Here is a 27,758-nt window from a genome sequence, read left to right on the forward strand (position 1 = left end):
ACCCTTTAGGAAAAAAACATGCCCGTCTCTGAGACAGGCCACGGCGTCCCTGGCAACCACTAACATTGTGCTGCTGGTTGTGGAACGAGCCGTTAGAATAAAGAATCTACAGGTAACGAACAGTTTCCCTCACCACTGGCCAGAATCACTTCCAAGGAGATCAGATTAACTCAACACTGGTTTATGGACCTCGTGTCTGTTTTGAGACACAGATGGGCACTGACCCAAAAGTCGAAATGCTGAGCTAGCGTTGTATAGCGATTTTAAAGCCATGACTCGAGGAAATGCTAAGAACCACAGTCAGAAGGTTTATGTGGTTTTAGTTTCTCACTGTGGTCCACAGGATGGAACTTTAATTGTACACAGGGCTCGTGCATTCCTCTATGTAAGTGTGAGAGAGAATGCGCACACCTCTTCTCCCGCTGCCAACCCCCTGGGCAAATGGAGAGTAGCTCCCTTTCACCATGCAGGCCCGGAGAGCCAACGCTCTATATGCCCTCCTGCTTCAGTTGAGAAAATGAATATTTTTCTCCTTCTTACTTACCACACAGATGTCACACACACTGCCATTAAAACTCCCAGCTCTGGGGCGCCTGGGTGGCTCAGTCGGTTAAGCGACTGCCTTCGGCTCAGGTCATGATCCTGGAGTCCCTGGATCGAGTCCCGCGTCGGGCTCCCTGCTCGGCGGGGAGCCTGCTTCTCCCTCTGATCCTCCCCCGTCTCGTTTTCTCTCTCTCTCTCTCTCAAATAAATAAATAAAATCTTAAAAAAAAATAAAAAAAAATTAAATAAATAAAAATTAATAAATAAAATAAAATAAACTCGGGCGCCTGGGTGGCTCAGTTGGTTGGGCGACTGCCTTCGGCTCAGGTCATGATCCTGGAGTCCCTGGATCGAGTCCCGCGTCAGGCTCCCTGCTCGGCAGGGGGTCTGTTTCTCCCTCTGACCCTAACCCTTCTCATGTGCTCTCTCTCAAATAAATAAATAAAAATCTTTAAAAAAAAAAACAAACAAACTCCCAACTCTGGCCCTTACTGATCGCGACTTTTCTTTCTCTTCCACTACATCTGCATTCAGACTCAAGGTCCTGCTCTTCCTTTTGCATTTTGAAAATCCTTTGCCAAATTGAATGCATTCCTGTCACTTGCCCTCATGGCTGTGTTGAGGAGAGTAAGGTTGGAGACTGGTAGACCATCCCTTGCACTTCTGCCCAGCTGAGAGGCAAAGAGCCAGAGGCCATAAGGACGTGTATTCCTGTAAATGCTGTAAATTCCTGATGAGTCAGCGTCCGTCTGAAGCCCAACTACCCTACTTCACTACCTTACACGTCTTGTCTTTTCTTTATCAGACACTCTCCAAAAGTGGTCAAGGCCGCATCTCAGGTCCTAAACAGCATGTGGCAGTACAGAGATCTGAGGAGTCTCTACAAAAAGGTAAGGTTTGCTTTACCTTCTTGGTTCATGGTTCACACAGGCCCTGATCCCAAAGACCCAATATCAGGTCATAACAAGGTGCATCACAGATATGGAAAGGACTTGTCCAACAGTCTGAGGGATTGAAACGCAAATAAAGCAAGACAATCAATGAAGAAGCAGAAGAGAAGGGTCACTAAGTGTCCCCGGACAGACACTAAGATCCATGAATCTTCTGGATTGGGCAGACCCATGTTCATAGGGTCTTACCCTAGGTTGTCTTACAGAAAAGAAAATAAGCTTGTTTTCCTGAGTGTCCATATTGTACAATAGACTAAAAATTAATGAACTAAGTGATTTTGCCAAGGAAAAAAAAGGCATAGATAGGTGTTGGCAATAATGTTGGAGAGAAGACGAAAAAATGTATATATATAAAGCAATTCGGGAAGCCGAGAAGTATCACAGCCCAAGAACAAGGAGGAGAAGACCCAACAGCCTCTCCTATATGCCTAGCCCCGCCCCTCACTGAGCCACTGGCCACAGAGAGAGGGCTGATGTTCCTGATGACAGCTGCATGTTTGTCCCACGCACTCTCAGGAGGCGGGAGGGAGTTTATATTATACATTTCACAGAGGTGTTCAACCCCAAAAAGGTTTAAAAATAAAATCATCAGGGAAAAGTGTCACATCTAGGCACTTTGATTCTATACCTCATTTCCAAGGGATGCTAAATAAAGGGTGTATAACTCTTCCTTTTTGGTTAGAAGGGAAGAATTTTTTAACAGTGTATCCCAGAGTGGTTTTTATCGTGACCGGACCAGCCCATGTGGGTAGTTTAAATGATTGATGATCCTACGATAGATTTGAGGGAACAGATAGGCGTAGAGCACATCACTCATCCACAGGGAGCACAGCAGAGGCTTGGGTCTCGGTAGGGATTCAGAAAGCCTAAGCGGGACTGGGACAGGGGCCTGGGCTTCCTCAGAGCACCTCCTTGCAGCCCCCTGACCACCTGCGTGGAGGAGGAGAGTGAGCTGAAGTCACTCTGCCTTCAACCCCTGCCTGCCAGTCTCGGGTTGGGCATGCGGGACCGCAGCAAGAGGTTCGCAACACAGAGAGCAGGACCCATCTTGCCAGAGCGAAAACCTCTTTTTCTAAGCTGGTGGGGAAAAGTAAATGTTTAATCACTGGTTCTACTGAGTTATAGTCTGTTTCTGGACTTCCCCCAGGCCTTTCTATTTCCCTTACGCTCTCATTACTTTGCAGTTGTTTTTTTTTACAAAGTTTAGCCTATATATTTCTCCTTCAAGATTTTCCTATTTGCTAAGAGCAAGAATGTTTAAGTTGGAACAGAGATGGCCAAATATAGTGTTCTGGGAGCGTTGTAGGTGGATTATGTTCTTTTCTAAATATTTTGCACGTTATAATAAGCCCTTCTCTCAAAAGTTTTGGGTTACATATTGTTTTGCTTGAAATTCACATCCCAGCGTCCCTACTTAGTTCCTTTGTGGACTCCTCCAGGAGCCGAATGAATTCTCTCCCAGGACAGGATCCTTCGGCTCAACAGGCAGCTGGACACGAAGAACACGCTATAAATTAGTAGGGAGCTGGTTGTTCTGAGTCAGTGGCTCCAGAAGCTTGATGAAATATTACTACCTCAAATAAACTCCACTTTCCTTTGGATCCTGAAGAGTTCTTTGCAGAAATACACCTTCCCCTACTTATGTGCATTGAAGGGAAACTGCCTTTAGAGACTCGACAAGTTATTTGTTGAATGGTAGTATGAGTTTTCCATCTTCGTTTTTTTCTAGGTTGGTAGTAGGGTTCAGAAAGTGTAATTGTCTTTTTATTTTCATGAAGGGAAAGAATGTGTTGACAGGAATTTAATAGAGCTAAAAATCAAGAGCTAAAGATGGTTTAAAATGTGTTTCGTGTGAGGACGTTCAAGGAGGATGATCTGGAGAAACCGATGCTGATGTATTCAATTGACCCATGGTGATGTTTTTAGCTGACCCATGATTTAAAAAGGTGGAGAAAGAGCCGTTCTTAATAATTTCCAAATTATGCAGTTGCGAAATGAAATGAGGACCTTTATGCTCAATATCATGATAGCAAAGCTCAAAATTCACAAAAGCTTTTCTTTTTGAAAACTCCTTTGGTGAGAAGACCAAATTCATTCATCCTTATGAATTGTTGTTAATCAGTGGGGAAATAGATTTCCTTTTTGTTCTTCCTTGACAATTTACATATCATTGAAAAAATGTCTGATCCGTATCTATTAATTCTCCATGCTTCAAATCTGTTTATTAAATATCTATTATAGGCTTAAAGAAAGAAAGAAGAGTTTCAGGGAAAACATAAGACAAGGGAAGCAGCTAATGTGGGTAAAAATGAAATATGGAATAATTACTGGTAACTTCATTAGTTTCAGAAATATGTACTACAGATTTACTGGATAAATTAGGGTAGGAAAATTATAGAGCAAAATCTCAAATACATGGAGTTTGCATAAATTAGGAGGCACGACTTAAGGGCATTATGCATAAGAGGAAAACATGAGTAGGGAGAGAGAAATTGAAATGAAAATGGCATATCTATGGGACAGAATTAAAGGTCCATCTGTCACTGGCTAATTTCTTCCTAGGACTCAGGCACAGAGGTCAGAATCTCATTTCATTAGCTCAATGACTTTATTTTACTTTGAGAGACACATTTAATAAATCAGAATATTCTTCCGACTGGGTGTGTTGACCAGTTAAAAATTTTGTGTGATTCCTGAGACATAGCGAGCCTCAACTTCAGTGAGGCCCGGACTTCTAACTTTTTTCCCCTAAAGGAAAATAAATAATTGCAGAAGACTGTTATCACATGCATCATGCACCACCTTTTTTTTTTTTTAACCAGTCCTTAAGTTTGGATAACCACAAATAGAACTTTAAAATTTCTTTATCAGCTGCATCATTCCAGAGACTGTTTTCTTTTTTTTTTTTTAAGATTTTATTTATTTATTTGACAGAGACACAGCGAGAGAGGGAACACAAGCAGGGGGAGTGGGAGAGGGAGAAGCAGGCCCCCCGCCGAGCAGGGAGCCCGATGCGGGGCTCGATCCCAGGACCCTGTGATCATGACCTGAGCCGAAGGCAGACGCCTAACGACTGAGCCACCCAGGCGCCCCTCCAGAGACTGTTTTCTAAGGAAAAGAAAATGACCCTGAGGAGCAGACTTGATATAGGGGTGGAGAAGAAGTTGGAGGTCAACAGTTCTTGACTTTTGGGAACCTCTGTACTTTAAGAAAATGAGGTCACTGACATATGGGGTGCTTATGTTTGACCATGCTGAGGACTGTCGGGAGAGCTGGTTTTGGAAAAAAGGAGACAAAATTCGAGGGCAGGGAACATAGAATTATAAGATTACAGAAACCATTGTTTGCAAACCATTATATAATACCTTAATAATCTGTACAACGTCTCCCAGAACTAGTTACATTGGTTAGGATACAGGCTATGCTTCTCTAACAGAAAGACTCAAAAATGTAGAAGTTCAAACTGAACAAGTATCTCCTTCCCACTCATGGGACTGTACCCAGTTGGGCAGGTGACCCGGACCAGCAGGGGATCCTGGGAGCCATCTTGTTGCTTTGCCTTGTTGTCCTTGCCCTTGTAAGAAAAGCTCCCTAGCTCATCTATCCCTCATTCCAGCCCACAGGAAAAGAGAGAGAGGGGAAGTAAGGGCAAGTGATGTTCTTGTTAGCAAGTGATACAAAAAAGGGCTGAGCTCCTGCTCATATCTCAGGACCAAGAACTCAGTCGCATGGCCGAACCCAGCTATAAGGCAGGAAGGGAAAAGTAGGCAGCCAGGATTCTTGCTAAACTTTATGGCAGGAGGAAGGTGGTTCTTGTACTGAAAAAAGAAAGGCACTCTCAGCTCCAGTAGCCTTTTCCTTGTGTTCTAATACATTTAATCTCTGTTGTATTCACTGTCTAATGAGGCATATTATTCCATTTCAGAGTGGCTGTGGTTATTCAGAACTTCTTACTTGCATTAAGTAAAAATGTCTTTATCAGCAACTTCTGCCCTCCAATGCCATTCTGAAAAGTCTAATTTTTCTCATCTGTGATAGCCTTCTGCGTTTGAAGCTAGCCATTCTGTCTCCACAAGGTCATCCCTGCTCAGGCCAGACATGCTCGGTTCTAATATATCAGCATTTCCACAAAGTTCACCAGACCCTCACTTTTTTCTACACCCATGCAAGTTTGTCAGATCCTTTCTGTAAAGTAGCACCCCAAGATGAGTATATTCCTCCAACTTAGTTCAAGCAGAAGAAAGAGAGTGACACTATGCTTCCCTGGTGCTGGACACTCAACTGCTAACAAGGCTTGAAAGCAACGTAGTGCCTGGGAGGCTCATCCCACTATCTGGTCAGTTACAAAGAGCATAGGACTTAGAATCAATGGCCAGAGATTCAAGATGCAGAATGACTAGGCAAGCTCCCTGAGACTTCCCTGCCTATCAGGTAGGAACTGACTTTGGGCAGCCCTGTGGTGCCTTCCTGCTGATGGACAGCAGGTAGACCTTTGATTCCCTGGGTCTCACTGTCAGTGCTCATAGATGTGCTGGAGCATCTGGAATGTCCTCAGAGCCCTATGAATTTGGGAGGTTGGGGCCTCCTTGATGCCTGCCTTCTGCTTTGGGTACCAGTCTGTAACTTTCCTCAGCCCTGGTGTCAAAGACCTGGTGTCAAAGACCATCCATTCATGGAGATGGCAGGCATCTCCCCATCGGTCCCATCCCTGTCTCTTGCTTTTCTCAACCGTGAAGTAAATGCCATGACACGTGCCCAGTGGGATTGCTGATTGTGCCCAATGGGACAGGCATCATCCAGGAGCTTTGTAAACTGGAAAGTCACATACCAACAGGAGTTCCTGCTGTTAATTCTGAAACATTGTTCATGCCATTTGGCTGCCAAATGCTCTCTGCCATCCTGTCCACAGGCAGCTGGATGTTTGGATGCAAGGTTTTCATTTTGTCATCATCATCACCATCATCCTTATTCACTTCCACATTTTCACAGCTCTCTTCCCCCTTGGTTTCTCCACCTTCCCTCCCCCCAAACCCTAAATGCCTCTCCAGTGCCTCTGCTTGCACTCCAGGGGTATAAGTAAACCAGATTACGTAGGCTTTTATAGGAAGGCCATTAATGACAATGCAAGTTGCCACGGTTTTAGAAGAGAATTGAATGCTATTATTCCATGCAGTGCTAATCTGTGCAGGTCAACTGTGCCGAAGACTAGTGTTAGTGAGGATCACGGAGACCTCTAGGACTGCAGTTAACAAACCTGAGCTCAAGCCCTGACTTAGTGAAGAGCATGCGATGTTTCCCTGATAAGAGGCCCTGCTGTGATCCTGTATGTTTCTAGTCTATTAACATGATGTAGTAAAATCGCCTCACTCAGAGAAATAATCTTCAGGCGACTTCTATGACATCACTGTCCCCTGAGTCACCTCAAGTTGTCCGATTGCTGCTTCTCCATCTTTCTTGAGCCCGTCTTCCTGTTCATTCTCAAATGTTGATGTCCCCCCAGGTTCTGTATCTAGATCTTTCTTATCTCACACACGACCTCTTCCCCTGGCTTCAATTACCACCCACGTCTACGACTCTCCCAAATCTGTTTCTCTGTATATCTGGCCACCTGTCAGTTAACCTACTCACATTCTCACAGCGCCTCAAACCAAACCAGATCTCAGACCGGCCTACTGTCCTGGGTTCGAGTCCTCTTCCTGCATCCTCCCTCACCTAAACCCGTGCCCAGGAACCATTGTTGGCTATCACCTCTCCTTCACGTGTCTGCATCCAAACCCCCCAGAAAGACCCACACGTCAGCCTCCATCCACTTCTCTCTATGGTCATGGCCAAGAAAGTGGCTTCTTTCCTCTGGATCACTGCCACAGGACCCTAACTGGGCTCCCCAACTTCGGGCTGCCTCCTCTCCAGGACAGTATCCAAATGGCAGCCAGGCGGAACTTTGTAGAAAGCAAATTTGACTAAATGACTTTTCAGAACCATACCTGCCCATGGCTCCCTTTGCCTCAAGACAGAGTCCAGACATCTCAGCACAGCCCGTGAGACCTTCCAGGAGCAGCTCATCCCCAGCTCATCACCAGCCTTCGGCCTGAATTTAGCCACCAGCTGTACTGAACTTCTGTGTCCCCCGTTCAATTTCCTTCCCTCTCCCCCAACCCTCCAAAGCCTCTTCACGGTCTGTGCCCCATCATATGCCACCCAGCACCCTACTTGCCCACCTAATCTTCTTCATTTTTCCTACATTTTTTTTATATCACCTCCCCTGAAAATCGTCTTCCTGACCTCTTCCCCAGAGCTGCATTAAAGGTCATTCCTTAGTAATCTAAAACAACTGGAGGGTAGAGTCATTTGAATGAATAAAAAAGTTTTAATTCAAACTTGTATAGTTAGAGCTTACAGCTAAAAATATCGCAGCAGAAGATGATATTTAATATCTAGATAAGATTTATTTATACTTTTATAGAAAACAATTTTCTTCCTTGGTTCAGATATTAATTGTGGGAGGACTTGAATTATGAACTTATATTACAAGTCATTTCTTAATAGAAATTGCAATGAAACTTGCCTCCAACTCTAGTACAATTAAAATATCAGCTCCTAATGAGCAAAATTCTGAATTCCATGCAAAATGAGCAAACCCTGCCTGAAAAAGACTGCTTTACTATATGCTAGAAAATAGGAATGAAGAAAACGAAATAAATCATATCTATCCCTCTGGCAAAACTAAAGTAGATGGCTTAACTTTTTTAAAAAATTGAAGTTCTTGGTTTACTTGAACTCTTCTGATTACTTTGTTCTCCAAACTTCTAATTCCAGCCTTGGCTGCCAGTGTCTGAAGGTTTTGAATGTAACACACAGCTTAATGACATGGAAAATTGGAATTTATCTCATTCCTAGCCAGTAGAGATCATTGTTTTATTAGTCTTCAAGAGGCGTTAGGTCCAAGACCAATTTGGTGTACCTTCCTGAACACAAAATTCAGTAACAGGATTTGGCTTTAAAATATATGTGGCCCGTTTTGCTTTCAAGTGTTATTTACTTAGCCATCACTTAAAACGTTAGCTTGTTTACCACTGGGACTCAGATTTGAATGAGATTTAGCACATTGTTTTTAGGCTTTGGATCCAAATCTTTCTTCAATTATAGTTAAATAGTACTGTATTAATATTTAATCATTAAAAATGCAAATGAGATCTTCGTATTTGTGCTCACATTGGGGCAAAATAACCTCTTTATAAAGATTTCCAGCTAGCAAGCCTGAATATTTCACTGGCTGGCGATGAATTCCCACCTTGGCTGTAGTTGGCCCCTCGGCCAGGTTGCCAGCCAGGTGGTTCCCTGCCACCTGCCATCACATCTGTCTCGTGTAGGACTCGTTCCTAGACCCCAGCTCGGCACAGCAGGTCCTTGTTATTCTCCAGTGTCTGTCTGAACCTTCAGGCCTACGTGCTGGTCTCTGGATCTCAGTGGGGCTCAGCTGGGAAGGCTGCCCCATAAAGACTACCCCAGAGGGTTCTGAGAAAAGCATCAGTAGCAACCTGGAGTCATTCCAGGCCATCATGTGTGATGCCAGGGGACCCTCCTCAGGATAATTACTCAGTGAGACAGCATGGATCTCCAGGTACTGTGGACCTGCTCTGTCCTCTGAGGCACAGACGTGTCCTGAGATGAAGCAGAGGTAGCAGGAAGGTTCGGGGCACCACAGCGAAAATGCCTCTGAATACTGGGTACTAAAAGAAGGGGATCAGGAAGGAGGGGACTTAATGTCTGTCCTTCCATTCCCTTGCTTCTGCCTGGACTTCCTGCTGAGAAAACATGCTGGGCTCTTAAAACAGACCCTGTAAATTTACTGTGGAAAGGGATAGGGCAGTCCCTATTGGCAAGTAGAGGGTCACAGTTTTTCTAGTCAAATCAAAGCCCCAGATTAAATGTTAGAATCAAACTCTTGCTGATAATCATGTGGGTTAGAAACCAGACTAATTCTTCTCCACAAATACTCATTGCCTAGTGTTTGTGTAGCTGTGCTCCTAGAGTGGCCCCCACCCAAAACATCAGCATCTTTCACGGTGAGCTGGTGTCTCAAAGAGTCCCAAGCTGCCTGCGCTTGAGACCGAGTAAGGTCACGTTTCTCTGGATAGAGATATTGTATTCACTCTTGCCATTTGGATGAAAGAAACAAAACATAAAACTAATCTTTAAATGCCCTTCCTTTTATTGTCAGGAGGATAGACTCTCAGGTTGCGCGTGCCATTCAGCCAGTGACTAATGAGCTTGGGTAGGAGAGGAGTCATGCCCTTCACGGCCTGTCTCACACAGGGCTCCCTTCTCTTACTGCTGCTATATTCGTTTCATTGACTCCTGCCACCACCACACTCACAAAACAAGAAATCAATAAGTAATTATGGGTAGGTGAGGGATGCCTGCAGATTTCCTCCAATGTCCAAACCATAGAGGATGAGAGAGAATGGACACGGACCTTGTGTTGTTTTTCACTGCTTTCAGAGGCCACTACACACAGAGGGACCCGCAGTCTTGATGCCCGCAAACGGAAGTCATGGGCTCATGCTTAACATCCTTTCATCACCCTCATCCGCTGGACACTTAAAAACCAGTACTGGATCCCAATGAGAACTGGACGGATGGTTTGAAAGATTGTCAAGAAAAAAAACACTACATGGTCAAAATTCACAGTTTTGATCTTTAAGCTTTGTGGTGAAAAGGGCTTTTGCATGTTGCCATTTTGAGAATTAATAGATTTTTGCTTTGTGTGTATCTAAGATGGCAATGGAGAAGCAGTAAATCCTATATAGACATAAATTAAACCACTGAATATAGAGCTATCATTTTATCAAGGAAATTGCTTGCCAGGAGTTTATTAATCTTCCTACTGTGCCGGAAAATTCTTCACCAAGAGATGACTGGAAGGACATAAAGACTTTCGGCCAGATTCTAAAACAGCCCAAATCCGGTGTCTTCAAGACTTATCGTGGTAACTCCTCGGGTTCTTTCTTTTCTAAATCACTTGATGTCAAGTTGGGGTAAAAAAACAAAAAGGCAGAGGTTAAACTCAGCCATGGTACTGTCTCCTCCATAAATCCAGGCATTTGCTTGTTGACGTTTGTATCGACAAATAAGGTCTTCCTTCATGAGGTCCCCTGACCTCTCTGAGACACTTCTCAGATGCCCATCATATGATATCTGTCCAAAAACAAAGGCACAAATGGGAGCAGAAGCAAAAATCAATTGTGCGAAAGTGGAAATCGATGCCCATGGCAGTTGCTAAACAAGAAGTGACTAAGTTATAGCTGTTCCTGGGATGGATCTCCACATAGGCAATCCTGCAGAACGGCACCCAGACTGAACATTTCCTCTGTGCCTCTGCTCTTCCACAAGGCTTTACCCATAACATTTTAAATCAAAGCCTACGAAAATACCCCAGAGACAAAAGGCAGGGCAAAGGGATTGAATCAGGAGCTAGAAAACTCACAAAGTTTAATTTAAGTCTACAAGCATTCTTGTTTCGAACTTTAAGCAATTAATTGAAATGTATCCCACCATTTCTCAGTGGATGGCAGTAGTTGGGATAACGTTATGTCTATGCAAGCCTTCATTGCTTGAGCAGGAAGACTGTGGTCAGTTTCTTCCCTCTCCCTACCTCCCCCTCACCTACGCTGTTTCTTGCCGTGTCCCGACGCCACCCACCCACCAGGCTCTGGCAGGGAAGGAGAAAGAGAGGAGAGCAGAGTCAAGCCTGCCCGGTGCATTTGTAGCCTGGCATTGGTCCACGCTGCTTTCAGGAGATGCTCATGTTCTAGTTCCTTCTCTCATGGGAGCCGTGGTGTGGTTTGCTCAGAAGTACCGCCTCCCAGCTGAGAGCCCGTGGCCTGGACCTGGCCTCCTCCAGCTAGCCGTTCTGATTTCTCCACCAGCCTCAGGCTTCTGATGCTCCACTGCACATAAGCCAGGGTGGATGCAGATTTTGTGTCCCTGTCGCACAGGTAGTTTTGGAAGTCTGGTTGAAGAAGAAGAGTACACTTTGTGAATATTCAGTTCTGCACAGACCTTGGAAGGAGTCCAGGGAGTGGGTAGGTCTGAAACCGAAGCTGTTTGAGCTCATGGTCAGTCCACCCCTGCCATGGAGCCTGTGTGTTCCCCTGCCAGAGGTGCTGAAGACACCAGTCCCTGCAACCCCCACCCTCCAGAGAGTTCCTGGTCACGCTGAATAGGTAGTTCACTCCCCATGCTTCAGGAGCTGGAAGATGAGGAATACCCAGTGTATCGACCACCTCCGAGGAGGCTCTCCCCACTTGCAAGCTCTTCTACCGTCTAGTGAATTCTCAGCCGGATCTCGTAGAATCCCGAGATGAGACATGAGCTAATCCCACAGACTCTATGTTGTCTTTTGTCTCACACAAGAGTGTAACGGTCCTGGTCCGACATCACACCTTCCAGAGCAGGGATTCTAGCTCCTTCTATCAGTATTCACCATCTCTGTGCACTCTCCGGCGTTGGTCGGCACTCTGTCCACATTCCAAGGAACTGGAAAGGAAAAGAGCAAAGGAGGGCAGAGCTTAAATATGCCCAAGTCTTCGTCACGTGGCCAGATCTCCATGCGGGGGAGCTGAGAATGAGCCTAACTGAAAAACAGAGTTTTTATTGCAAAGTGGAAAAATGAAAGAAAGAGCCACCCCGAGATGCTTATGCCTACAACGTTCACATGATGTGGGCACCAACACCAGCGGTCCTTTTGACACCGGTTTTTATAAAAACCACATTCTTTAGAGATCCCCCAGTGCTTTCATTTAGTTGAAAATGTGCCTACAGTAACTTCCAGTTGGCTTCAATTATGAAAACTGTCCCAAGTCCACGAGTGTCCTTAGTCCATGCAGAGAGACCAGTTCAGTGGGGAATGAGGAAGAACTGTAGGTTTTCAGACTCTCTTTGTCGCTTGAGCAGTAGAAGGTACATTAGCGGTGGCCCAGGGAAGAAGTAAGGAGGTCGCAGGATGGGAATGCACCTCTGTGTGTCCTGTGGTTGCTCCTTGATCTGCTGTAGTACAGAACCCCTGATGGGCTGTCCAGTCCCCCGTGATGAGGCTAAAACCCGCAGCATCAGAAATCTAACATACACATCGTTTCTTCCTTTGTGCCAGTCTATACTTTAACACCCTCATCGTCTCTCCCTCCTTGTATAATAGCATGAGATTCCTCTTGGAGACATTTCTTTTTTTTTATTTAAATTCAATTAATTAGCATAGAGTATATTATTAGTTTCAGACGTAGCATTCAGTGATTCATCCTTTGCATAGAATACCCTGTGTTCATTACATCACGTGCCCTCCTTAATGCCCATCACCCGACTACCCCAATCCCCCACCCACCTCCCCTCCAGCAACCCTCTGCAATGACGTGGGTTGAACTAGAGGGTATGACGCTAAGCGAAATAAGTCAATCAGAGAAAGACAGTTATAATATGATCTCACTCATATGTGGAATTTAAGAAACAAAGCAGAGTATCATAGGGGAAGGGAGGGAAAAATAAAATAAGAAGAAATCAGAGAGGGAGACAAGCCATTAAGAGACTCTTAACTATAGGAAACAAACTGGAGCCATCTTCTTAATGACCATTCCTAGTTACTTCATTCATGTTTATTGAGTACCTGCTCTACCCTAAGCTCCATTTCAGGTATTAGAAATACAGAAGTAAATATCTACATATCGGATTAACTTTTCCACATACATAATAGCATTTTACGCATTATTTCTTGGTTGTTTTATTTTATGCTTATCTTTCTTGGGTTCTATTCTAAAATATAAAAATATTTTTTTCTTACTTAATATCCAGGTCTCTTGTTAAGTCTTCTTCTTTGTGTGAGAACCTTACTATGTTGATTCTCTTCTTGTTTCTTTTGCCTCCCCCACTGGTCATTCCTCCTCTGTAGGGACATGTTCTCTTTGTACTTCTGTCTGAAAAATGAGAAATATCCTCTCCTGACCATCCTCCTCCATTTCTGCCTTCCCACTTTCTGTCCTCACATTCCCCATGCTTCACAGCCACGTTTCTGGAAAGTTTGGAGTTCTCACTTTCTGTTTTATGCTTCAACCCCTGCAGTCTGACATGATGATGCCTGTCCCCACGCCTCTGTTGAAATCGCTCCTAATTGCAGTGTTCAGCTAGCTCCATTGTCTATATTAATCAAGGAAGGCTTCCAGCTGTAACAAGCAGACCTAAACATCCAATGATGCAACGTGATAGAAGTTTATTTTCCCACTCATGCAACTGTTCTGGACAGGTGTTCATGTGGGCAGATCAGCTCTTCTCTTTGCACATTCAGGAGCCCAGAGTCCCCACTGCCTGCTATAAGGCCCGCCACCATACCTGGCGATAGCCAGCCCCATCCCCTCACCCTCCACGGGCTAGACCTCCATCACATGGCCATACAGAGCTGCAAGGGAAGCCGGGACATGGGGTCTGGATGTGTGTCCGGGAACAAAAGGAAATGGATGTGGAAGAGCAGTGAGCGGTCCTGGCCACATCCTCCTCCCTTACATGATCTCCTCCGGGCTTCCCTGCCACCATCCTTTCCTGCCTGGTTTTTCTCCGACCTTGCAAGGCACACCACCTTAGTCTTTTCTGCAGACTCCTGATCGTCCCTGAGGCATCTTTGCTTTCCACCCTCTACCTTCTATTGTAGATGATCTCATCTGCTTCCATGCTCTTAAAACACATTTGAATGCCAATGGCATCCACGTCTATTTCCCTATATGGTCTTCACTCCTGAACTCAAAGCTTATATTTACAACTACCGCGTGATGTCTCCACTTCAGTAGATCACAAGCTCTGACAGTGCACACACCTGACAAGCAGGTCGCCAGACCTTCCCCAAATCCATTGTTCTTGCATCGTCGTCCATCCCAGTAAATAGCACCTAGCCCACCTGGTTGTTCTTTTCAGAAATCCGGGAGTTATCTAAGTGTACCTCTTCCTCCCTTATCGCCACTATATTCTGCACCAAGCCCCGTGGAGTCTACCTCTCCCATATTTACTTCCATCATCATCTGTCACTAGTCCTGGTCCGATTGCTGCCTGATTGGTTTTGTGGAATCTACTTTACCATCTTCAATCTATTTTTCATTAAGCATTCCAGATACACTTGTATAAAATCCAAATCTAACCTCATCAGTGTCCTGATTAAAACTCTTCGGTAGCTTCCAATATCTCTCTTACCCATCTCTCCAAGCTCATCTCTCTCTACCCTCCCCATAATCACTTTCAGCCACACTGGACCCCTGGTTCTTCCTGGCAGGCACAGGGCTGTGCCAACCTCAGGGCCTTTGCACTGCCTGGGCACAGGTCCATTCCTTGGTGAAAAATGCGTTCCCTCCTCTCCTACAAAGCCTGGCTCCCTCCATCTCAGTTTGTCACTTGCTCAAAGAAATCTCCCTCTCTCAACCCTCCAAGGCTGGTAAAAAGCCCTTATCATAACTTGTACTTTTTCTTCATGGCTCTTACCGGAAATGTAATGTGATGCGATCATATTTTAAATGTCCATCACCCCTCCATCTCCCTCTCAGGAGTCCTTCCTACCTCCCTCTGCTCTAGCCCCTTTCCCAGCACAGTGCCAGATACTTACTCCTGTTTATGAAATAAATCCAACAAGGTCACTACCCCAGAGTTGAAGCTTAGCAGAGGACACACGCAGTGACTGCTTCCGTGTCCGTGGTCTGCGGCACTTTCAAGTAGGGTGGAATGTAGAGACCTCGAGGTTAGGCCCCGGGGTGAGCTTTGAACTTACTGACCACTGACAAGTACAGCTATAAGAGACTTGGCTTTTCAGATGTCAGAATGGAGCATTTAGAAGTGAGACGTTTGGATCTTGTTAAACATAAAGACTGAACTTTCTTCTATTCACCCCAAATTTAACTGCAGCACTAACTAGAACACAAAGGGCATTGTTAGAGATCATCTACCTCAGGTCTTTGTTTTAAGGCCTCAGAGGTGACACCAGGGAAACAAAGGGACTGAACTGGTCTTTATTCCATTTCCTGTGTGTTTTTGCTGCATTCCATTAACTACTGATAGTTAACAATGGTATGCTTTCTTTGACCAAATTACATACATTTCTTTCCAACTTGTCAGATCTTCTCGGTGATATTGATTCTTTAGAATTAGGCCCATGGCAGGAAATTGAATTCCTGGAATGGATGTACTTGGTATTTGCTTTTAAAAGATGGTACGGGTTTCCCCCACTATGTGAAAGTAGAGTGCTCCTATGAAACCTTTTGTAAGTGAAATCCTGTAAAGTGGAGGAGCAATTATCATTTCCTAAAAGCCAAAATCCTCGTCAGACTTCTTTCAGTTAGTGAAAACAGGTTACTAAAGGCAGGTCTTTCATTAGAGAAAAGTGGCAAAAAGTGACCTTTCGGATAGTGGGGGAAACCTGTACTACGGAAGACTCCATATTTACTGTACCTTTAAGCATCCGAATCAATTTAATTAAATGCCATTAGAAGCACCAGGGCTGGGGCGCCTGGGTGGCTCAGTTGGTTAGGCGACTGCCTTCGGCTCAGGTCATGATCCTGGAGTCCCGGGATCGAGTCCCTCATCGGGCTCCCTGCTCGGCGGGGAGTCTGCTTCTCCCTCTGACCCTCCTGCCTCTCATGCTCTCTGTCTCTCATTCTCTCTCTCGCAAATAAATAAAATCTTTAAAAAAAAAAAAAAGAAGAAGAAGCACCAGGGCTGAAACAAACAAATACAACAGCAACTGGTATGTCAGGAGGTATTTATTTCTGTATTAAACTGCAAATACTCCCTCTTGGCCCTTAAGATTTCGTTTCAGTATTTAACTCTACTAGCTTTTGCTGTAGAATTGTTGATGGAATTTGTTTTGATGAATCTTTAACAAACACTTTACCTTAAAAAGAGACGGAAGCTTGTTTTATTACAGCAAAGGGAAGCTGAGGTTTCGCTGACATGCAGAATCTGGTTTGGGCTCCAATCACACAGACGGTGGATACCCTACTTCCGTTTTTTTCTATGTAATACCTTTTATTGAAATAAGAAGTGTGTATGCATAAACAACCACTAATTTGGAATCTCTTCTTTCTCTGCTTCATGCGTGATTACATTAATAGGTTTCGTCCACTTAAAAATGACTAGAAAACCAGCACAAACTGTGAGCAATCAAGTTTTTCATAAGTGAGCCGTAATATCTTAGCTGGTTACCTTTTTCAGAGGATGACAACACATCTTGTTTTGACTTTCATCTGAAAAATAGGTTCCTGATGAAGAAGTCCCATTAGTGAATGCGAGTAACAAGCTGTAAGTGTTCTAGTTTGAGTAAGTGGATGAGCTTGGGTTGCTGAAAGCCCGAAGGATTTCCACCACGCTTTCTTTCTATCTCAAGTCACTCACAGCAAATTAGAATTGACAAGCTTGATGGACTGAGACCTTCAAGGACAGCTAACGCCAAAAACTTGTATTTGTTACTCCAGAATCAAATAGTCTCTGTGTGCCTACTGAGAAATCCTTGTCTAGAGGCCGAGAAAATCTCACCAGATTAAGGGGGTTCCGAAGCTTTCTTCCAATGACCACATATGGACAGGCTAAGGGTGTCCTAGTGTATATTTTGGGTACCAACTGAGATCTGTCTCGGAGCAAATCACAACTCTTCTCCATTTTCAAGGTTAATTATTTATTGAAGCTTTTGTCCAAGTCAGATATGTCACTTAGCATTAGAAAAGATTTGTTAACTCTGAATCCTAAGTGTAGAAGATAAAACCTCCAGAATGCACTTTGGAAATGGACCTGTAAATGGGAACATCGCATTTAACGTATCATTAAATGGGCGTTCATAAACCCCGTCACCCTCTACCCGTTGCTGTCTAGTCCCCAAAGGGCGCCCTCTTCCAGAGGTCAGAGACCACAGTGGAACTTAGGTGAAATTCCATTTCCTTCCATCGCATCTCCTGAAGCACATGCCTGAGGATTTACCCCTTTCTCTCTCTCTAATCACCAGATCCTCTCAACAGCCCCTGAAATATTCACTCTGCCTCTCCACCATCTCTGTAAACCCGAGTATATACATGGAGCAACCTCTCTCCCTCATCCTTTCCCTCCTTCCCCCTCCACTGGTGTGTTCCTGTCCCTGTGCCTCACTTCTCTGATTCAGCGTGGAGGCCAGGGGGATGGGGGCTCAGCTGGGAGACAGGATGCTCCCCGGCAGTTCGAATTAGGGGGACCTAGGGGAGGCAGTAAATCTGTGAACACTCCCCTGTGGTTCCACATCATTCCATCTTACCAGACTGCTCCCCACACCTCCTGTTGGTGTGCCCTGCATCCCTCTTTCTTTCCGGGGCAGTGACTCTGGGCGCCAGTCTTCCCTGCCCAGGAATGTCCCCACAGGTGACCCATTCAGAAACCAGCCCTTCGGTTCTGGCAGTAGGCGTGGACTTCTGCACCCAACTTTAAAAGAAATTGGAGCAAAGCTAATGGAAAACATGATGCGCTCTCCCTTCTCCCCTTTCTTCCTGGCTCTCCGAGGCTCTCCGAAGGATTTGCGTTCGGGGAGGACGGGGCGCCTGGGCTGTGGGAGGTGCTGGTGTTGTCTGAGCTGCAGGATACAGGCAGCAGTAGGGATGAGGTAGGGTGCAGGACGTGCCCGGAGTGCTGGCAGGGAATTGGCGCCGATCTGGGCCAGATGTGGCAGGTAGAATGGTGCTGCAAATTATCTACAAGACTGCTTAAAGAAGAGGCAGTCTTATATACCTCACACTGAAATAGCAGCAGCCGAGGAAAACATTACCATTTAAAACGGAGCAGGCAAGCCGTAGGCCATTATTTAAGGACCCTTTTACCTAAATTAACACAGCCTTCAGCCCAGTGGTAAGCATGTCATAAAAGACAGATATCCCCACAGCAGAAGATGATACTGATGAGGTTGCTCTAGCCTAAAATAAAAAAAAAAAAAAAATGTACCGTAAAGTTCTGATAACCTTCATTTGTTACTGGACAACAGAGTATAAGAACCGTAGAGGCTAGCTACAAAGCCTATGACATTATCGTTTTGTTTTCCAGTAATTAATGCAGGCATCTTAAGTCACTGGATCCAATGAGCATTTATTAGGCATCTCTGTGTTGCAGGCACTGTGCCAAGGACCAGGGCTTCAGAAATAAATAAGGCCCAGCCCTGCTTCGCAGACTACAGTGGTCTATAGTGTGGTCTCAAAGCAGTTTGTTCATAGTGGGGGGAAAAAATCCCGAGTAGCAATGCTAAAGATCCCCTAAACCTCACAGGCGTGATTCTTTTAGCAATAGTGTTTTAATGAGCATGTGCTGCCCGCTTCCTGTTTACCTAGCGCGAACGTGGGCAGGATAAGTAAGATTCAACAGGAGGCAGCAGGGAAGGGGCTGTGCAGGTCACGGAGCTGCCTGATCAGAGGTGTAGACGTGTGACATTGAATCACATCGCCAGTGGTTGCTGAGTAATCAGTATGATTGGGGCTCAGTGTGTGTGTATGCAGCCCGTCTCTGCTCTGAGGTTGGGACCTATTTTTGATCCTGTAGAAGTCAACCTTGAGAACACGCCATCTGACATTCCCCAGTGGGATCAGACGGTTCAGGGCCCCGGAGGATTTAACACTTGAAAATGCATTCTGCATCCTTCTTCGGCAAGGCACCTGTGCATAGAAAGCCCAAGTCAGCCGTTCACCGCCACGCTCCTAAGTCACATCACCCCGGAGGCTTTTGAAAACAGAAACTCAGAACAATCCAGACAGAATCTCAGGGCCCAAGGCCCAGGCATTACTGTTTTTAAAACTCCCCAAGCTGATAGAGTATTTTTGCCCTTGATTTATGGAAAAGAAATCGAGGCAGAGCTCACCGGTAATTGTGATCCTGACATTGACTGGGGGAGAAGGGCTGACTCCTGGTGGCCTTCTCATCTCAGCACTCTGTCCACAGAGAGACCCAAGGTGAAAGCAGTTTTCAGCCTTGACCCTCAGCGCTAGCTCGTCGCTGCACGCAGACTTCACACATTCAAGTGCTGATCTGCGCCCAGTGTCCTGCGCACTTTCCAGAGTATGAAGCTATGGGGCAAGTTTGTGTCACACTAACCTCATGTGGACCAGTGTGGAAGCCACTTCGTCCCTACATCTGAAATCTGTTCGTGGAAGTCTCTCCCACAGCACAGTCTTGGAGATGTTTCCAGGATGGGCAAAAACATAAAATGCAGATTGCTGTATGTTCAGAAACCTTCCAGTACTTAAGGGGAAGATGTACGTAGGGACGAAACAGAGTGACCAGCAGGTGGAAATAGGGTGATGACCAAACGGTTTCGAGCCTGTGAAGAAGAACGTTACCTTGATTCTCACGCACTCTGGACCATTGAACTTACCTATGTGGAGGGTCGTAGCTTTGGGGAATAATACAGTTTCACAAAGAAACAGGCTGGGAACTCTAACACAGAAGCTGAACTGGGTGGAAGGACAGTAAAAGGAGAAGATAAAGAAAATCAGATTATTCCTGGCAGCAATTTAAAGTTCAATGACTTTGAACTCCTCTTCTCTTTTGGATTTCTATCTCTATCTACTTGGAACAATTTAACAACCTCCAGTTTTAAGTTTAATGTGTTAAAAATAAAAACCAATTTGAGGCACAGATATCATATCACATTTTTGACAGCTTGGCTGGGACTTGAGCTGAAGGGCACCAACTTTCTTGGTCATTCTGCTGGAGGTGAAAGATAGATTATTAAAAGGGTCCCTTATCGTCCATATTAAGGATTAACGGCCCTCTCCCAGGTGCTGTGGCTATTCTTCATTCTGTTTTTCTTCCCTGAGGTTTCTTATCGGATCCCTAGAAGGCAAAGGGATAAAGTGAAGGGGACAGTGGTTGAGCACCTGATAGAATAAAATTCAGGAAAAAGCTTCTGGTCTACCATGAGTTAAAATTTCAAGAAGAAAAAATAGTGATCAAAGAGGAAAATGATGTAAAAAAAAAAATGTGTGCCCAAGTTGTCTTTTTTTTTTTGGAAACCACTTTCAAGCCTTCCTGAGTGACACTGGGAAGTAAATGAGTAATGAATTGGTTGCAAGCTGGCTAGCTAACAAGTATGTACATGGCTAGTTGGATAAGAGGAATGTTAGCTTAGCGATAACTTCCCAAAGAAAATCCATCTTCATGTCTCTTCTTCTTTGGAAAGCAAAGCAGTATTTTTTTCAGTTGAATACCAAAAAAATTCACACAGGAAAAGATGTGGAGGGGCATGAGACTTATCTTCAAGGTAATTAATTATTCAACATAACTTATTGATTGATCTGTACCTTCCTGTCTAGCATCAGATGCACTGCTTTCCATAACACTGGGGAATTCCCACCACAGAATTAAAACTGTGGGGTCCCTCCTGGGCATTGCTAAGCATAGTAGCAATGTGGGATTTCCATGTTCGGTCTGCATCAGTGAATGAGAGGGAAGACGGCCATGGGCGGGAACCGGGTCGCCCCTCCTTGCCCCTGCTGGGGCTCAGGAAACTCTTCTCATCAAGAGACTTCATCGGGGTTCCACTTGGCCCTGTTCCCTAAGCTCCCCTTCCCACCTCCATTAAAGTCTCTGGGCCCACATGGATACAATCGAGGGCCATGTGCCGAGGTGTCAGACTGAGGCTGGCATTCTCGATGCCTCTAAACACGCTCTTCATCATCCTCAAGTATGTGCTGATCCCTTTACCCACAGACAGGTTACCTGCAAGTCACCCTCCGCCATGCCTTTGTAGGCCAGGAATTGGGTCTTACGAGGGATTTGAAACCTTTTTTTTGGTGCATCCCTATAAGGATTTCTTCCTTTGTAAGCAGTTTTACTATTACATCCACTTTCCTGACATTTCCAGAGATGTAAGTACTTACATGGTCCCACATCATGGAATCTTAACTGCGAGCAAAACATATCTCCGATCATCTGCATAAGAGATGCTGACTAATCCATTGCTATCTCACCAAGTAAAACTAAACCCAACCTAGAGTCATGCCATGTTGATGTCTAGTGTCTCCTTTGGTCTTAGAACATACGAAATGTTAGCTGATGTCCTTATTGTAAAATACTTTGCCCTTAATGACATATGGAGTATCATGACTTATTCATGACCAAAGAAGCTGAAGTTTTTATTAAAACAGTTCCCTGAGCCATTACTTGGAACCCCAGAGCATATCTTCTAAACTGTGAGACAAACATAACATGATCCACTTCTATTGGTCATGTTTAAGGATTTTTTGCAGTCAACAAAGCATTACCTTCAAAAGAAAGGAATGCCTGTTCAAGCAATTTTTCAAATTGTTCCCAGATATAAATAATGGATGCACATACACTTTTTTTAAAAGATTTTATTTATTTGACAGAGGGAGAGGGAGAAGCAGACTCCCCGATGAGCTGGGAGCCCGATGTGGGGCTCGATCCCAGGACCCCGGGATCATGACCTGAGCTGAAGGCAGATGCTTAACCATCTGAGCCACCCAGGCACCCCACATATACACTTTTGAAATGGTTCCAATCCTGCAAATGCTTTTGTAAGACTACTCCTTCCCCATCCTTGCCACCACCCTCAGAGGACTGAAGGGAAATGCAAAGAATTTCCGTGGAGACATTTTCTCCTTCTGTCCTGACACCTACCCCTTAGCATGACACTCCCCGACCTTTCCCTGAGGAGAACTTATGCCTTACGCCCCTCATCACCTCAGTCAAGACTCTTGAGTCATCTACGGTTACTGGATTCTTATCATTTAAAGGTTCGGAATATCCAGTAATCTGCCCCAATATCCCACTTTTCTTCTACCTGCCTCCCATTCGTCTCTCTCTTTAACCCATGGTCTGCTATCCCTACCCCCGCCTCCCTGCTGCCCTCTCACTTGGTAGCTGTTTCATTTCCCATCCCCCTCCCTAGGAAAAACCCCGGCATCTGTGAAGTACTCTCACCCCAACAGCCTATGATGCTTTTAGGATCTGCAGCCCACCAACTAGTTTTCATTTTCCATCTCTTCCCCAACATCTTCCTTCTCCTCTATCCCTGGCTTGGATTCCATGGGCTTCCATGGCATTCTATTTGCAGTCCCTGTATCCTTCCAAGCTCCTTCCTGACCACTCCCATCCAATTCCATCCAGTTCATACCTGCCACAGGGCAGCTGAACTTGGCTGTAGAAAAGCAACATGTTGACCTGTTGTCTCTTTTTAAATTCCTTGCCACCTGCCTCAAGTTGCCTCTCAGCACCCTGGCCACTAGACCCCTGGCTATGGTCAACTTGCCCCCCAAGAACCGTTTCACACCTTCCCTTCTTCCTCTCTTCTGTCCCCCTCCTCCCTCCTATTCTCTAAGCTCCAACTTTTCCTCACACTTAGCAGATGACCTCACTTCTCACCCCACCTGGAGAACAAGCAAGAAAATACAAGAGAATGTCCTCATCCTCCTGCCACCAAATCTCCCATGTTCTTGCTATGGCTGTGGCTACATAGCCCGGCTGTCCTCACTCTTGTTCCGTGGCCCACCAGCCCATTGTTCCCGAATCTTCTCAGCACTCCTCCGTGAAATCCCTCCTGCAACTGCTTGCTTCCTCTGTGACATCACCAGCAATTCGCTTCTCTCTGTTGAGTCACTCCCAATGGTGAATGAAACGCTCAGAATCTTCCGGGTGATCTATGAAAACATCTCTTGGCCACTCAACCTCTCCAAGCCCCATTTCTCCACTCTCCATAATAATAAGACTTTGTCAAAGGTGGTCTGTGCTCACTCTTCCCCTTCATCAACTCTCATTATCTTTGGAGCCCAGCTGATTAGACATATGCCAGCCTAACCAAAGAAAGTACTTTTGTCCCCGTCATCATGGCTTCCATGTTCCCCAGGCTGGTGGTCAGTTCCTGGTCTTGCCTATCATCCAGTTGTCTCCTTCTCCTTTATGCATCTGCTTTACTGGTCTTTTCTGACCTCACACCCTCCTGGCCCTCCTTCCAGCTCTCTCTGTCCCTTCTCAGGCTCCTCTGAATCGTCTTTTCACACCCTCTAAATATTAGAGTGTCCCGGGGCTCACCTTGTGTCTCCTGCTTGCCTTTATTTGCATTCATGTTCCTATCCATTCTCCTTGTTCTAAATAACATCTCTATGCTGAACTCCAAAATGTTATCTCCAACCCTGACATTGCTCCTGAAATCCCGATTTGCAGACTCTGCTTTATTCTGTAGCTTCTCTTTCATGTCCAATGGGCATCTCTACCCAACTTGTCCCAAATGGCAGTATTGGTTTCACCACCTAAAGCTACTTCTCTCCCAGTATTCCTTATCTCAGTAAATGGCACCTCCAGTCCCCTGTGGTTCACACCAGAAGCCCTGGGGTAAAGCTTGATTCCTCTTTCCTTCACCCAATAGCCAAGTCATCAGCAAATCCTCCAGCACAGATGCCAAATCTGCCCATTGCTCATCATTGGCCTGCATCCAAGCCAGGATTATGTCTCCCTACTCTAGTGGAATAGCTTCTTACCTGGTATCCCTGGTTCTATTCTACTCTCCCCAAACTGTTCTAGACACTCAGAAGGCTTCTTGATTTCCTGGTGCCCCTTGATCACCCCTCAGCCACAGGGACTTCCAGTGGCTCTCCTATGCACCTAGACCATGTCCACCTGCCTTCACATCTGCTCTTCCCTTGGCTTGGGAACTCCAGGCTGTGTCTTCGGTATCTGGGTCCTTATCATCCTCCGGGTCCCTGCTGCAAAGCTAACTGTTCCCAGAGCAACACACATTCCACTGCCACATCCCATAAACTAACAACACCAGTATTCCCCACCTGAATTCTTCGATCCCCTCACCTTCCAGTACTTACAAGTATGCCACATTTCAGTATCACTATTTCTTTACTTGCTTAGTGTGTGACTTTAGGTGGCCTATTAACTGTCTGAGGCTAAGTAAAATGGGACACAAATAGCATCCAGCCTTTGAGATTGTTGAGAAAATACTGTCTTGTACTAAGTTCTCAATTAAGTGCTAGGTAATAGCTTTTAAAATAGCATACTTCCAACCTTGGCTTTATCCTACCAGCCAAACAGAACAGGAATCAGAATTAGAGAAACAAAGACACAAATACTGAAATGAGTATGAATTTTGTTCTTCATTAACTTCCATCTATTTCTGTCTGCAATGATTCTTTAAGAGAACGTGGAGTCCCTTAAAAGTCTAAATATAACCAGAAAAAGAAAAAAGCCAGAAGAGTTGAACTGGTTGCTTCTGTGAAGCAGGAATGGGGAGGCGGGGGTGGGCAGGTGGTCCTTGGGGTGGTGTCACTGCCATTTGACATATGACTTTGATACAAATAAACTTGAATTAAAAAGGAGAAAACACCATAAAATAAAAAAAAATTAAAAAATTAAAAAAAAAAAAAAAAGGAGAAAACACCGAAAGGAGTTACTGTGGTGTGTTAACAGGAGTTCTGGGGCAACCTGGAAGAACTATTGACAGTTTTTTTTCTTCTTTATGTTTTCCAAATTCATGAAATGATCCACAGTGTATTTCTTTGGGTTTTATAATGAAAAATGGTGTATATGCCTTTTTGCATATTTACTAGATATTAGGTGGCTTAATAGAGGGACGCCTGCGTGGCTCAGTCAGTTAAGCCTCTGCCTTCGGCTCAGGTCATGATCCCAGGGTCCTGGGATGGAGCCCCACATCGAGCTCCCCACTCAGCAGGGGATCTGCTTCTCTCTCTCCCTCTGACCCTCCCTCCTGCTCGTGCACTCACTCTCTCTCTCTCTCAAATGAATAAATTAAAAAATCTGTATAAAAAAGAAGGCTTAATGGTGGGTTAATTAGTAGGACACATTTCGAATAGACTCTAAAGTGAGAAATACAGTTCCTGAATTAAACTAGAGAACATACCATACCCATCTGGGTGTGAATACACAGTGACGGTCTTGTTGAGAAGAGGTCCAGGCAGAGCTGGAACCAGGTAGGTAAAGAATAGACAGTTTCAGGGTCATCTCACATTCTGAGCATCGTATTTCCATTTAAATAAAGAGACCATTTATTCAACATCTGGAAAGGAAAGCCAGCCCTAAAAGCAGGCCCTCCCCGTGCAGGCTGTCTGGAAAGAGTGAGGTGGGTCTCAGTTCATGCTCCTCTCTGCTACCTTGATGATTGAGCAGGGCTCCGTGATCTCTTTTGACAGACTGTAGAAATGTTTTGTAAAATCAAATGTCGGGAACTGTGAAATGTCAGGGGATGAAGAATCACTCCACCTTCCCCACTTAATAGGAACATGCTGTCTATTTCAGGATGGATGGTCACAGTATCACTTCGTAGCCTCATCGTCAACCATCGAGAGGGATCGGCAAAGGCCCTACTCCTCCTCCCGCACGCCCTCCATCTCCCCTGTGAGAGTGTCTCCCAACAACCGCTCAGGTAAGAGACGCCCGGAGCCAGCCAGGCCTGATTTCCCTCGGCGCCAGGGCCCTCCTTCCAGCCCCTTAGCTGACGCACCCCCCAGAAGGAGAGCCATCCCAGTCTGGACATTTGCTAGAAATATCAAATGAGTCCGTTTTCTTTTCTAGCAGTGGTGACATTGTGTTATGTTTACACAGACTCAGAACAAATCCAACAGATTTCTAAAAATCTCAAACAGTTATACACATGAAATGCATGTCATGGACCTGCTTTCAGTGAGCAACGAGAATAAAGATAGCTGTCAGACATTTGCAAATCAGGGTTTTCCGTGGACGTTTTTCCAACTTAAAATAGTTTGAGTTGCATTGTATTGATTATAATTGGAATAATAGAGTAAGGGAGAAAGGGCATGCTGTTTCTTGCTTTAAAATGACTTACATTTGAAATATCTCATTGAGGGTTTCATTACTACTCCACATCTGATTAGCTGGTTATTATTACCTTTAAGCCAGCTGATAAATCATTGATAAAGTCTTATCACAACCACCCGGAACTAGTAAGTCACTCAGTTTAAATTTTTTTTTCTAATTTTGCCACGTTCCTATTGCTTAAATTTTCAACTAACTACTCTTATTTACTTGTAAAAATACTTCATTTTTATACCCTTTTCATCACATTATATAATGCCTAAGATTAAGGAAAAAATTAAAGGCAAAACATTAGCACATCATTTAAATTATAGTGGTATAGTCTTCATTGTTTTTATTCCAAGTGTAAGTTTAAAGACTGTTCTTTTGATTTCTGCATTTCGAGTTTTGTTGTGAGAAGGAAGGATGGATAAATAATTATATAAAAACCCAGATAGATGTGTGTGTGTGCACATGCGTATGTGTCTGTGTGCATGCACGTGCATGCACACACACATACACACACACACCCCTATCTAGGTTTTTATTTAAGAAGAGTTTCTACTTGCTCTTTGCTGCCCTCCATCCACTGGGCAACTGGGTCTCAGAGGGCTTGGTAGGAGAGTGCTCATCTGCCCTTGAGATCGTTGGCCGTCAAACTTTACACCACATTTTACTGTCAGAATGATGATGAAAATCAGACATGAATGGGGAACATTTGACTGAAATAAATGACTCTCTCCCAACCCCATGAAAGCTTCTATTTCTAGTGTGGTGTAACCGCTTGTAATGTTCGGTCCTCCACTAGAGGAGAATTGGACACCACCGTGGGATGGAGAAATTTCCACCTTTGGAAGCACAGGGGTGACCTTTCACGTGTCTTACCTCCAGACATCTTAACAAGATAAAGAATAGTGAGTCTGGGAAGCACGAGGATGGTGTCTTTTTAAAAGCCCTAATTATTGCGAACACATCAGGGTTAGAAGGATGAACAGACACAGTAGATCAGAAGGTGCCTGGAAGGAGAAGGGGCAGAGTGGGAAGAGCTCCCCCAGCCTGCTCTTTCCTCCTCAGGCACATCAAAGACACCTAGTGAACACTTGTTGGCGTGATTTGATTTTTTCCAGGAGTATAATCTTAGTTTACCGGAGACTCGGACCACTGTGTATGAGGTCTTGAGAGATAATTACACACTTGACATAGTTTACTAAACCCCACCATCTGTGCGCTATTAGATGCTAATTTTGAGAGCTTTGGTCAAGAGGCTCCTTTGTCCCTTCGTGGTTGCCTGGCAGTGACTTGTAAAAGGTTAGCCTTTATGCAGGAGGACCTAGAGGCAAAGGAGCAAGGGCAGGGAAAGGACTCTCCCAGGAGAGGAAGACAGAGAACAGAAGAGAGGAGAGAGAGCGGTAGAGGGTGGAGGAGGTGAGCGAGAGCCAGCAGCCGATA

The 27,758-nt window shown here is 44.9% G+C and overlaps 1 protein-coding gene across 3 annotated transcripts in view; it reads left to right on the forward strand.

Moving 5' to 3' along the window:
* Positions 1-27,758, forward strand: part of CTNND2 (catenin delta 2) — an 894,910-nt gene that overhangs the window by 851,528 nt on the left and 15,624 nt on the right. For all 3 annotated transcript variants that reach the window (XM_064596859.1, XM_045863465.2, XM_045863474.2), the window contains 2 exons: positions 1,349-1,433; positions 25,794-25,920. In XM_064596859.1, the coding sequence (XP_064452929.1) occupies positions 1,349-1,433; positions 25,794-25,920 (212 nt within the window). The remainder of the gene's footprint in view (positions 1-1,348; positions 1,434-25,793; positions 25,921-27,758) is intronic.

The sequence above is a fragment of the Mirounga angustirostris genome, unplaced genomic scaffold, assembly GCF_029215605.1.
Source record: "Mirounga angustirostris isolate CCGP_5_RB_7025 unplaced genomic scaffold, mMirAng1.0.hap1 SCAF_7, whole genome shotgun sequence".
In the NCBI taxonomy this organism is placed as follows: Eukaryota; Metazoa; Chordata; class Mammalia; order Carnivora; family Phocidae; genus Mirounga; species Mirounga angustirostris.